Below are 13,772 nucleotides of genomic sequence, written 5' to 3' on the forward strand. Positions count from 1 at the left end.
GAAGAAAACGCGGGCGTCGGATTGGCCGTGTATTTCGTATACAATATTAATGAAAGGAAATATGAAGAAATCTCGCGTATCAAGCAAATCTGCAATTTTAATTAAGCTTAACCTGCCGCGCGAGAATTAAGCGCGGCATGCGTAACGCGCGATTTTTCGCGATTGCGGTCGCTCACCCGGTTCAACGCGAGCACTCGAACGATTATCGCGAGGGCCGAGTGGAAACACCAACGGCACGCTTGGCGATTCAGCCGAATGATTCAACCCCCGAATTGCTTTCTGAAGCGTGTCGCGGCCGACGGTATCAAGCCGGGTCGGTCCTCTCTGTGAAATGCGTGTAAACCGCAGCAGAGAGACGAGGGCCCGGGTTAGCAAAGAACGGCGATAGTGGTACGCGGTAAGATAGGCCGTTCGTGAAAGTAACGGACTACGCGTTTGTATTTTTCAATGCAACTGCGTTCACGAGCGCGCACACGCTCGGCCGAGCCGAGTTTATGATTTTGCTTAATTAATGGTCTCCTCGTCAGCTACCGGCCTCCGCTCCCTGGTCCCCTCCTTTCCCCCCCTCATTCTCCCCCCCCCACCTGTTTCCGAGCTCTCGCCGCTACCAGCTAGTACTAGCGGCGGCCCGGCGGCCATTAGCCCGCACGGATTGCGCAATTTCGGGAAATTGCCAAGTAATTCGCGGTTGCGGCCACTCTCGACGACGCTGCCGAGACGACGCGGCTGGTTAGCCAAAAGAAAAGAACGTGTCGGTTCTACGAAAAGACGGCTGCTGCGTTAGCTCGCGATTCGCCACCGGCGATTGATCAATCCAACGAAGAAAAAAAAAAAAGAATAAATAAATAAATAACGTAAGAAAGAGGGACAAGAAAAAAAATTACAGAATCGCACCCGATCGAGGTGGTCAGCTAATTCTGCGAATATGTACCAACTCGGATAAATTTTCTGTAAGAAATATATCGAGTACCGGTTTAATGTCGCTTAATAATATTTTAGGAAATCTTAAGAATCGTGATGTAATAAGGGAACTGTTACTTGTCTATTTGTTTTACAATTTGATAATTGTAAAAACGTGAGAAAATCTACTTATCAATTTTTCTCCTTCTTTTATATAAACGAAATAAAAAAAATATAATAAAATTGTATCATTAAAATAATATGAATATAATAAAGGCACTTGTTGCCGGCTTAATTATAAGCTAAAAGAAAAAAAAAAGAAAAAAAAAATGAAAATCCACGCGATTGACGACAGACCGAGGATTTTCGTTTTACAAAATGTATCGGCGATAAATCCGGTTTGTTATTGTCTACCGTTGCCGCGGTGATTCGTTCAACCCTTGCCGTTATAATTACGTTACCATCACCACCACCTACATAATACATTCATCACACTATCGTCACCTCCACCACCACCATCTTTTGCATCTAAATAAGAAATCAGATGTAAAAGACGAGAAATAGAGAGAAGAAAGATAACAACTTATTAAAAAAGAAAATAGGGGAAGAAAAAAAAAACAGAACAAAACAAGTAGGAGACCCGTTTTAAAGCGGGCCCGACTAAAGAGAAAAAATAAAAAAAGAAATGTCTACGATACCGATGCTATTCTGAGTACTGAGTTCCCAGTCTTTCATGAGGATTTCTCGGGCAGGTCAGGATGACGGCGACGTGGGTACACCTATAATGCAGACAGTGATCGTCACATATAGATTGGCGTAAATCGTGTTATGCGTATTGTCGAAAGTTCGCTAAAGTACAATATTACAGCTATCTAGAAGAATACGGAAGAAAAGAGAAAGAATATCGAGTAGTTTGCACAACTTATAAACTATTGGTCCGTAATCTTCAATTAAAAAAAAAAAAAAAAAAAAAAAATGCAGTCGTACATTTTGTTATTATTGGTTCATACTTGTTACGCAGACAGTGAACAGTAATTTTATAATAGATATTATGCAACTTAATGATATTAATCTTTGTAACGATTAAGACATGAATTTCCACAAGGTTTTATCGAACCATTATTAATTAATTTAATTGAAGTAAATTAATTCTTTTTTCTTGCTCTTTCGTGCCTGGAAGTAAATTTAATTAAAATAAGATGTTCGAGTTTTCTTCCGCTCGCTGAACAAGCACAATTTTTAATGAAAAATCCGCCGAAGTAAAGCGCGATAATATTATCCGCGTGCGAGTTTTTCTTTCGAAAAGACCGGACATCCTAACTTTCACACGTGCAACGTTTCTATGGTGAAATCGGCGCGTTATGAGTTGCGAGGTGAGCAACAATCGCGACTCACCGTTCGCGGTTACGCTTACTAGCGTCTTCGGAAAGCGTGGAGAGCAATGAGATGGCTCTTTGCATGCATATATTACCACAAACGTGTGTAAACACACATTCCCTCGAAAATTATCTCGGAGCGACGATGAATGTTATTTCGTTTAATTATGTAAATTGACTGTCCGTTTATGGCACATATACACATTATTTTATTACACACCGGAGACGATAAAGCCTCGCAAATTGTCTCTATTTAAAAAGGAGACGTGAAGATTTCGTCATTACCGCTTTTCCCGCGATGCCGATTGATTCTCTCGTTTGACTCTCACCTCGTGCCGCGAGAAATAATGTCAACCAATTTCTTATCGTTTTATAAATTTTAATTATGATTTTCTTTAACGTTAAAGAAGCAAGAGTAAACGATACACGCATAGAAAGACAAAAAAAAAAACCTTGATAATATAAAAATATCGCAAACTTCTTTCCAACGAATCGCATTATGTTTTTTAGTTCTGAATAACGTTAAATTTACGCTTCGTCGGCCTTTGCAGTTTCCTATTTTTCTTTTCGAGGCAATTCAAAAAACAAACGACGCGGAATAATTCATCGCTTTGACAAATTTTTCGAAAAATATTCTGTATAGAAATAGTACGCGAACACGTGAAATTGTTGCAATTTCAGCTGTGCTCATTCGAACGGCATAACGAATAGTTGAGTTTTTTTTTTTTTCCCCCTTTTTTTTCCTGAAACACGTCTCTGTGCGTACGTGGCATTGGAAATATTCCTTTAAATCAGAGGCATTCCATGGATGTGTCAATTCCAACAATTATTTCGACGCATTGCTTCCTTTTCTGAATTGACAAATGACTAGAATATCGGCGTGAAGCTATATCAAGCGGCGCAATCATTTCGTCCATAAAGTGCAACTAAGAGAATGCACGCGTCACGTATGTAGGAGGCAAATTTTGCCAATTGTTAGAAGAGAAATAACAGTGAAATTGTTTCACATAATTATTATCAAGAATTAATTTCTGATTCTATGTAACCGAGCAATTATAACGGTAAACTAACGGAGAACGCGTTGAATGGTCGCGAACGTTTCCCAGACACACCAACGTAGATTCATTGTTAATGTATGGCTCTCTGGACACGGCTCACCACAATAGCGTTAAAGTAGTTTATTTGTGACGAGAAAGTTACTGCGTACGAAAGAATCAACAATGGCGAAAAACCAACCGAAACGGGTAGAAATATGCGCGAGAAGAAGGACGAAAAAAGTAGCGGCTCTCTCACCACAAGAGTGCCGAAAAGTTTGTTTCGTGCTTATGGCATAACTCAAGTTTCTTTTCCACATCCTTTGTGGTTCCTTCTAAATCTCGCTGTTACCAATTATGCACGAATATCGCCGTGGCAAAGAACAGTGCTAATCGTTTCTCGACCCTCGCATTTTTTTATTTTTTTTTTCTTACCCAGGAATGATCTAAAAAATGGTGACCAATAATACGTAATACTTCTTTTTTTTTTAATTCGTTTTTGCTCTGAAAGTAAAATATTTTATGGCATGCGCCATACCCCGTTTATATACAGGGTGTCCCAGATCAGTGGACGATGCCGAAAATGATAGGTAGATTTAATCGAATTAAAACGAAAAGTCCTGTACCATTTTAAAAAATTTTCAATAGTTTTCAAGAAAAAAATTAATTTATGTACGCGTAAGAGCGACGAGGAAGCGTGGGCTGAGTGAGCGCGACAGACGACGGTGCCATTTCTAGTCATTCGCCTGTCGCGCTCACTCACGCGCAGCTTTCTTGTCGCTCTTACGCTTATACATTTAATATATTTTAATTTTTTTCTCGAAAACTATTGAGAATTTTTCAAAATGGTAAAGGACTTTTCGTTTTAATTCGATTAAATCTACCTATCATTTACGGCATCGTCCACTGATCTGGAACACCCTGTATACTATATACATATATATTTTTTTTTTAACTACTGCTGAAAAATCCACAACGAGATGAGTTCCCTACGTATAAAGCCGAGTCCCCGCGAAAGAATGCGAGGTCCCAAGGAACGTTCCTCCTCTCTATGCGGAAAGGAATCTCGAGGGTGAAGCGCGCCCGAGGCATCATCCGACATCGGGCACGACGCCCGCGGCATCAGGAAGCCAAGTGCACCTGCATATTCGTGCATACGTGCACGCATGCACGCGAGGTTCCTTAAACCGTATAATCCCGGGAATGTATTGGGTCAACAAAGAAGAACTGCGGGGGGAAAAGAGCTGAGCGTTCGCGTAAATGTAAACTATCGCGCGTAAATATCTCCCGTTTCGGTGCCGCTAACGATATTCGTGCCATGCATTTATTATCCGCCGGCATCAAAGTTTCTAAGTGAAAGAGATCAATAAGGTTAATGAGATATTACATCGCAATACCGCGAGTCCTTCTCACGTCGATGCGAACCCTTGCGCTTTTGTAATAAAAATCCAATATATAAGGTTGAGAAACAAGATTAAAAGTTTATAAAAGCTTAAAGGTTAATACGTTTATCAATAATTAATATAACAAACATTATTGCTTGTTATTAAGTTTCCGATTAAAAGTAAAATTGCAAAGAGTGCAACAGCATCAGCGGATATCTCGCGTTCGCCATTAGCGAGCTACACGTTTACACACTTGTACACGGCTTGTATAACGGATCGCGATGCAGGCATTCATTACATACTACACTCACTATCTCGGATATACCTTCACGTGAACTACCGAGGCGGGAGTCAAGAAACGTTCCGTGACTTGAACACGACCTCCATTAGCCTTTCTCGATCAGACCGCTAATTAGTCGGCATCGGCAGGTGAGTTGCAGCCTCCGCCGCTCGCGCCAGTTTGCGCTTCCTCTTTCATTGCGTTGTGTCTCTTTAGCCTTCGACATTCTACGCAAATATTACGCTTTTACCGCGCATCCATAATACACCGGCGCGCAGAGATGTGAAGCGAATAAAATAAACGCTGCAATTACGTAGCGAATAATTCGAATTTTATACGGAAACAGATATGCAATAAGGAGAAAACAATCGGCGAGTCGTTTTATTTCGCTCGCGAATGGCTCAATTAGGTAGGATTAATCCAAGTTCTCACGTAAGCCTAATTTTAAACTTCGGAGTCTCTTAATTTTTTTTAATATAATAACAAATTATATGAATTAGATCTCAGCGAGATCTCTGATATCTTGTGAATTTGATTAAAAAAAAAAAAAAAAAGTATCGATCGTCATTCCGTTCTCCGCGAATAAACCGTTAATCGTTTGACATAACGGCAGCGGAAGCGGTTCGGTTCGGTTCGGCACGGCAGGCAGGGCACGTTTCAGGCGGACAGTGGTATCGCGAAACAACATGGAATGGCGGAAAGCAATGGATAACCAGCGCGCAATTAACACAGCAGAAGCCTCCGCTTGATTTTACACGAGCCGCCCGCGGTAACCACCCCGTCCACCTCCTCTTCATCACGATAATCCACCTCTCCCGCCCTCTCTCGCTCCTCTCTTTCTCTCTCACCCCCTTCGCGGCCTGGGCTGGAGGGTCGGCGAACGCGGACGGAAAGCGCGTGGTGCGCATTTAATTTGCAAATGCAGATTGCTTTCCATTTTAATATAAATTGTTCGAAACAAAGGCAGTAATTATGCCGTGCTCCCGTGCTTTCAAAATGGCGGGGCGCTCGTTACCGTCTCACTCTCGATCGCGCTCTCCCTCCGTCAAAATTCCCTCCCTCCCTCCCGTTTCGCGTTCCTCTCCATAACAGGTATTATAGCCGTCGAGTGCAATGCGCGAAAGCAAAAACCCATGCAGGATGAAAACGAAAGAGAAAGCGCATCAATCAGAGCTTGAGGTATACGAAGGCGCGCGAGATTCCTTTTTTCTTTTTTTTTTCCCTTTTTTTTTTAATTCGAAACCTTATCAGATATATGTCAACTGTGAGAAAATAATGAATCTCTTTTTGTTAAGACATTGAACAAACGTATTCAAATTAATTTCATTATAAATTTCGCCTGCGAAATAAAATATTTTATTTCGTCACATAACGGAAATTTTTTAAGTTTAGTAAGCGTAAATCAAGACAAATATTTTGAGCGTACACGTAAAGAATCGTCGATGGAATATTTTAATTTCTTGGAAATAATTCAATGCAAATACAGATGTTCTTCGTGTTTAATGTACGCTTCGCGCATTATTTGAAGAATCAAATAACTCTGTTGAGAATTAGAATCCCAAACGGGAAAATTGAGGTAGTGCCTGCCTGAAATAGAACGTCAGGTCGAGAATATTTCTGACAAAATAACAAAAATAACAATAGCGTTAAACAAAAAGAAACAAAAACGGCTAGTTCGCTGTCCTATTAAAACATTCTAAGTGATACGAAGTGGACCGCTTTGACGAACCTCACCCTCGATCGTTGCATATGAATGGGGTGAGGAAAGGGGGGGGGGAAACAGCCGCGGGCAGATCAGCGCTGCAAAATTTTCGCTTTGCTCGCTGGCGCATGACCCAATGGGCACACATGCATGCATACATACACAGGACGTTAACAATACACAAACACACATCTTGTTCGCATCTCGACAGCGAGCCTTGACGCAGATAATAACGTAATTTAGCCGTGTGTATATATCTGAGGGGAGGTGGACGGTGCTGGCGCGTAATCGCATGAGTTGCTCTGCACTGATGGTCTATTTGCCGCGTACTAATTCGCGAAAGCCGCGGCGGCCTCGATTGAAATGCGTCAAGGGATGTTTAATCTGGCCAGGTCAGACGGGTTTACCTACGATCCTACTTCGATGCTTCGGCATCGCAATACTTCCTTCGCGAATTCTTTTCCCTTTGAATTACGAAAAAAAAATCCACCGACTTCTCTTCTCGTCGATCCCAGACGATACGATAAGCTTGAAAGAATCGCGCTTTTTCGTAACGAAATTGCAAAATAATATTTTTATCATTTTCAGCAATATCGATGAGCAAATTAGCACCACAGTATTCCGCCGTATATTGCCGATGAACCAAAAAGTGTGGCATAAATGTAAAAGACAATTTTGTTAACGAACGAAAAATTCGCCTCTGTCGAAATCGACGCGATATACTAGAAATAAATATAATTCTTATTATGCAGCTTCGTCCGGATGGATACGTAAAATTTGTCGCAGCTTCACTATGGCATTGCGAACGATATCCGTAGAATCGTTGTGATGCCGGACGCCGGTGATTGTGGTTACTAAAGCAGGTAGGCGGTACGTACGAAGAGTCAGCCGACAGAGAAAGCGTCGGCTCTACGCGGTCGCCATACACGACTATGGAGTGCATCGCCACTAGTGAATTTGGCCGCAGGATTCGAGATTCTGCCGGCTTGCGAACGATGCACGGCCAATGTTCTCAGCAGAGTATTCTGTCCACTCCATCTGTCTAGCTCCACATATCTCTCTTCCTCTCTCTCTTGCCCTTCGCTTCTCTATCTTCCGGAATCGGATATATACAGAGATAGAACAAGATAGATAGTGATAGCACTGGACCAAAGATAGAGTGAGAAAGAGGAGGAATTGGGAAGAGGGGAGGGAGAGAGGGAAGGAGAGAGAGAGAGCGAGAGAGAGAGAGAGACAGTCAGAGCACCAGCCGAATTCCTAGCATACCGCGGGGCCAACTGGTTAGCGAGCGATTTACGATATTGTAAACCGATGCGACGGCGGCTGCCGTGCCCACCGCCGAACCTCAATCTAATAGTGGCGACTCCAACCTCCGATGTTAGCCAAAGGCACGTTGCATCGTTTTCCCGTGACTCTATCATCCCGCGGGGGATTTATCGCGCGTCTTTTTCGTCCTTTCGCCTCATCAACCCGAGCGATCGCGTCCCCGCGAATCCCACCCGTACGCAATTCACTGTGAAACATTATCGTGAAATCCCGGCGATCCGCAGAACTAATAATATACTGTAATTACTAGGGACGCACGAGGACAGATCCAATAAGCACATAAAACAGTAACAAAGCTATAAAGATATTCAACTCCAACGTAAAAGATGAAAATAAACTAAAATCAGATATTATATAAAAAAATTAAAATTAAAAAAAAAAGAAAAAAAAATTAAGTTTTACAATAATGTATACGTATGTTTATTAAGAGTGCTAGTCGCCTAATGGTCGCGGGAAATAATTGGAGATAATGACGAAAGACAGAAGGCAAGGCGAGGGAAAGTAAGGCACGACACGACGCGACACGACACGAAGAAACAATGGAGAAGGCAAAGTGACAAATAAATGCGAGAGAGATTCGAAAGAGATTTCGCATGGTACGTACACAGTATACACGAGATAGGGGAAATATCGGTGGAGAGGAGGAGAAGGGCGGAGAGGAGATCGCATACGGTAATCTAGTTGCAAACAGCTCGGGGTTGGAGCCCGAGTAGCCATGCGGAATAATGATATGTAATCGCGAAACTCTCCTGCAGGATCACGCGTGTGCGTGGCGCGAGTGCTTATAGAGGCGCGAGTTGGGATCCGGAGAATCGTTATGGAACGACCAAATACACGCGTGCCGCGATAATCAACCACGGTATCGCGATAATCAACGTGAATATATCCAGCGACATCTGACTTTCGCATTAATTATAACTGAACAATTTGCCGACATCGCGAATCAAAATTGTTTCGAAATCAGTCTCGAAATTATGATTTACAACAATACGATCGATTCAATCGAAATTGTAATTCAATCCCGAGTGCACACGCCGCGGAGCCTAGGCCTATCCATTTGTTACGATACGCTATAATAAAGATAAAGGTATCGCGGTAGTAAGATACGGCTGTCAATAATACCTTTGATTACGAAAACGAGGATGCGGAATAGCTCGAACGTACAAGACCCGTTCGTTTAACATCCGAGGAGAAATTAGATCCGTGATTAACAAACTAGACACGCAAACGCCGGCCGTCCGAGAGAGCAAAATTCCGCTCGACTCGAAGAGCTACCTACGAAAGCCAACCCAGAAGCGGATTTCCAACATGAACGTTGAAGCAACTATCAGCCACGCCTCGTATCGCATTCGTGGCATGTTGCATTGCGTACAGACGATGTTCGGAAAATTTCCCGAGCGGGCCTCGCCCGGCCACCTAACGGCGAATCCCCCTTGCATTTTGTCCCTTTGCCCTTAAAATTTCGCGGCTTATTCGTGAAATCGTTCGTTAACCCACGGGCTTCGGCGCCCTCGTCCCGCTTTCTCACGCTGACGCCATCCGTCATATCAGCCCTTTGATTGCGCGATTACCCTCCTGTTTTGTAGCCTCTGCTGGCAGCGTGACCCGTGACACCGCGTGCAGTCGCATTTTTTTAGCCGTCCCAACCGTAAATATGAACGTGATTACTTTTAATTCCCTCCATTCGATCTCTGAACGCTCTCGCGGTCCGCCCAGGCGCGTCCAGTTTCATCTCCTCCCTTCCCACGTCTGATCTCTCCCCTGCATCCGCCGGCCGCTAGTTATTAATGTGCGATGGGTCGATCATGTCGTTGAATCCGCGTTCGATATCTCTAATAGCTCGTCCGAATTTTATTTGCTATTCAAACGATAATAAAAAAAATGCAGAGAGATCGTCTCGTACATTCTGACGTATGCAATAAATCTTGAATTATAATAGTCAGCATTAAATTGTTGCTCGGAATAACACGCCGCTACGACAGAAATTAATTTTACGTAATTATCTATTCGAGTACGTTGATATACTTCGTTGGAGCGCCCTGTGCCTACGCAATACATTAATTATCATACGTAAAACTAAGCGATGCGCCCCATAAATTAATGGTTTCAAAAGTGCAATGTATAAACAATCGTGGGAATATTTTCTCGAGAGAGTTCATACACCGCGCAAGTTCCCGTAGGACTGCAGGTTGCAGATAAAGTCTCGGGCGGCGTTTGCGAGGTTGCGCTGAAAATCGTTGAAATTTCAGATTTCACGTTTGCCCGTCTTTTAATTCTTTTTCATTATCTTAATTATTACTGCCTGTTTTCGTTTTATCGCGACTATTCGTCGAGCACCTGCGCGCACCGGCAATGAACTTTGGTGAATTTACGACGACGCATCGGGGCTCAATAATTAAGGCCGCGAAGGAGAGACAGACAGAGAAAGAGAGAGAGAAGAGAGAGAGGCGCGCGGCGACGACAATGACGTTATCTCGCAGTTTGGCCAAACGCCAAGGTAGACGCGCGCCAGGAACACGTGCGTGAAGCCGCTAACTGTGAATTACGCGCTCGAGTCGATTTCACGGAAGTGAAAATTCGCGGGGCCGCACAGCGCGCGGCAGCGATCAAATCCTCCGTCCTGAAATAGTCATTTGAAAAGCACAGACCGTCAATTAGAACGATAAAAATGAGAGCTCGTTAACGCACGACGTGTATGCGAACGTAATTCTATTTCAAACAATACTGATTGCGCGTGCAATATTTGCTCGGCGATGGTTTCGACGGAGTGGTATTCAGCGTAGACGCGACGCATTATATTGTAACGCGGCGAAGAGACGCGCATGCAATGACACGTGATTACGAGGGCGGCCCGTAAGGAGGGCCCGGTTCCGTCGTGATTACGGCGGAAGAAACCTTAACGATCGGAATGATTCATTTGCCACACCGCAATCGTCCGAATAGCGTCTACAACGCGATGGCGTGCGCGATTAAATTTAACCGAGCGCGATGCCGAGGATGCACCTCGTGTGTAGGATGTTGCCCAGACGTATTATAATTGTGACGGCGATTATCGGTAGTGGTGAGTGATCGGCGAGATCGTACGCGGCGCGGTAATGTACCATTATTATGCGTGTTGCGTCAAATATTATTATCGGCACTTTAGCGAAAAGTGATTCATCGTGCGACGACGGTACGCCCTGCAACGCGCGCCCTTTATCTCCACCCAATTTATTTTCTGTTATTACAAAACGTGACAAACCCGCCGCCACAAAGTGGAAGAAAATCAGCTGTAATGAGCGCTCGTTATTGGGAATTTTGATGAACGCGTACGATATTAAAACCTCGTCATTGAACAAATTAATTTATAAACGTATCAATTTATATGACTCGAGTACGGCGTAACGAGCGCGACGCGATATAGATATTTAATCTATTTATCATGTTATTTGTAATATCGCATGCACGCGATACAATATTCAGCAGAGACGATTGTTACGCGACGATCTTTCAATAAGAATTACTTAACATATAGGGCACGCTTCTCTTTAGAGTAACGATAAAATTTATTGCAATTAATTATTACCATAGAGGTAAATACAGATCTCTTTGAAAAATTCCGCCGTGAAAAATTCGTCGGCAAATAAGTAGCGGATATATTCTCCGAGAGTAACATTTAAAATGCGAAAAGAAAATATTTCAAGTACCACGGCGATATATATATATTTTTATACGCTACGAGATTTCGGAGGCGGGGACGAGCTCCTGCCCGTTCTAAAAGCGTACACGAGATTTATTTAAAATTCGACGCCGCTCGAACTCACGCCAAAAGGACAAAGACGCTCCTCCCTGCTCAAAGGACGCGGACGGAAGCTGCCGCACGTTAAGGATGGAATTGTAAATCAAGCTGGAGAGATCCTTGATCCTTCGTACGAATCGAATGGCGCGAGCCGCTCCGTACGTATTATGCATACGTACGCACCCGTACACGCGCACGGCACGCAAGCTCGAGTACCTACTTAGGATTGCTAACCGTGAGTACATTCACGTAAAAGAGAGACAGAGGATTCTAAGGACTGTCGCGACTTATCTTATCCACGGTGAAATTTAAATTCAAACCGACGTACTGGCGCATACGTGCACGCGCGTGCCTGTGTACGCGCATCTCCCAGGACCGTTCCGGCAGCCTCTTCTCGCGTAGGAGGTCGGCCAAGGTGGGCGGATTGTCGGTTGGCTATCGGAAATATTTTCCAACGCCGAGAATTTATCGGGCGTCTGCCCGGAAATATTTGAAAATTCCTTCGACGACGAGGGAGATAAAAGGGAAAAGAGAAAAGGGGGCAGAGAGAGAGAGAAAGAGAGAGAGAGAGAGAGAGAGAGAGAGAGAGAGAGAGAGAGAGAGAGAGAGAGAGAGAGAGAGAGAGAGAGAGAGAGAGAGAGAGAGAGAGAGAGAGAGAGAGAGAGAGAGAGAGAGAGAGAGAGAGAGAGAGATAGAGAGAAGAAGGGGGAGGAAAGAGACGAAACGGAGGCGCTCCCGGAGGGCAGCTACAAAATTTTTCACACCTTAATTAATTTCGCGAGAGGCAGGATTTCCAGGATCACGACGAGGTGAAAGCGTGGCGATCGATAATACGTTCCGCGGCGTTTAGTCGTGGCGGCAATAAAGCCACGTCGGCGAGAATATAATCCCTTCGTTTTTCGTTGCGGATTCTGGCTCGAAATCTGAGTTTAACAAAGTAAAGCAAAAGCGCAAGATGTAATTTTATAGATCGACGTGTCATACGTAAATTTATAAAAATATATGTATATTGTAGTACCTACATTATTTTTTTTTTTAATGTTAAAATGTTAAAAAAAAAGTATTTACGAGACTAATCACCGACTATGAAAAAAGAAAGAAAGGGTGGGTGGGTCTTGATCACCACGAACGTATCGTCCCCTGTAATATGAGGGTGGCGGAATAGATTACGATTGTTCACCCTCAGCTGTGTTTCTCCGTCGCTCTCTTATTGCAGAAGCCACGAGTTTATTGCGAACGATCAAATGGCGTGTACGAGATCGTACCAATTTCTATGTATTCACGTCTGCGTGTACGTGTGTACCGCAAAATGTATTGTCCTAGTAATAAGTAACAAAAGTAATGTCCCACACCAAATCTGCTATTATTCGCGTACGTTTAAACCTTGTCCTTATCCGAAAAATTCTCCATGAATGAAACGAAAGCGGTATTTCAATTAACGTGTCAAGTGACGTAAAAGACTAAAAAAAAAAAAAAAAACGGAAGACATATTTGTTTGCGAGACAATCACTTAAATTTCTAATAAAATAAAAAGTCGCACGAGTTTATTGTGTTGCCAAGTGGTATTTTGCTTTCATTCAAAACTGCGATCGATAAATTCACGATGACTATTACTAGGTGACGATCCCGAAGCATCCTCTTGGAATCACACTTGTTGCATGGCATCTTCTCACGGTCTACAAAGTCGCTTTTCCGACGACTGTATTTTTACTGAACGTAAGGCTAAATATTACGAGAGCTTACGAAGCAATTTCCGATTTCCGTAGCAATAACTTCGAATAATAATTGCATTACAAGATAAACCGGTTAAGTTAAAAGCTTACTATTGTAAAAAAAAAAAAAAAAATAAAGGCAAAAAGAAAGCAAAAAAAAAAAAATTCTAATTATTCAATCGTTATTAATCACAATTAACACAAACGTTTATTTCAGATAAGAAATAATATTTAAAATGTAGTAAATAAAATTACATTAATCTAAGATCTCATTTTAAA

The 13,772-nt window shown here is 42.9% G+C and overlaps 1 protein-coding gene across 5 annotated transcripts in view; it reads right to left on the reverse strand.

Moving 5' to 3' along the window:
• Scalloped (TEA domain transcription factor 1 homolog scalloped) overlaps window positions 1–13,772 on the reverse strand; it is a 101,473-nt gene that overhangs the window by 56,743 nt on the left and 30,958 nt on the right. For 2 of the 5 annotated variants that reach the window (XM_070664016.1, XM_070664017.1), the window contains exon 2: window positions 1,599–1,679. The exons of 1 other annotated variant lie outside the window; for it this stretch is intronic. In XM_070664016.1, the coding sequence (XP_070520117.1) occupies window positions 1,599–1,635 (37 nt within the window). In that variant the 5' untranslated portion in view covers window positions 1,636–1,679. Of the gene's footprint in view, window positions 1–1,598; window positions 1,851–13,772 lie in introns of those variants that run through there. 2 more of the 5 variants (XM_070664015.1, XM_070664019.1) reach the window with 2 other exon arrangements.

Source organism: Cardiocondyla obscurior, linkage group LG12 (genome assembly GCF_019399895.1).
Source record: "Cardiocondyla obscurior isolate alpha-2009 linkage group LG12, Cobs3.1, whole genome shotgun sequence".
In the NCBI taxonomy this organism is placed as follows: Eukaryota; Metazoa; Arthropoda; class Insecta; order Hymenoptera; family Formicidae; genus Cardiocondyla; species Cardiocondyla obscurior.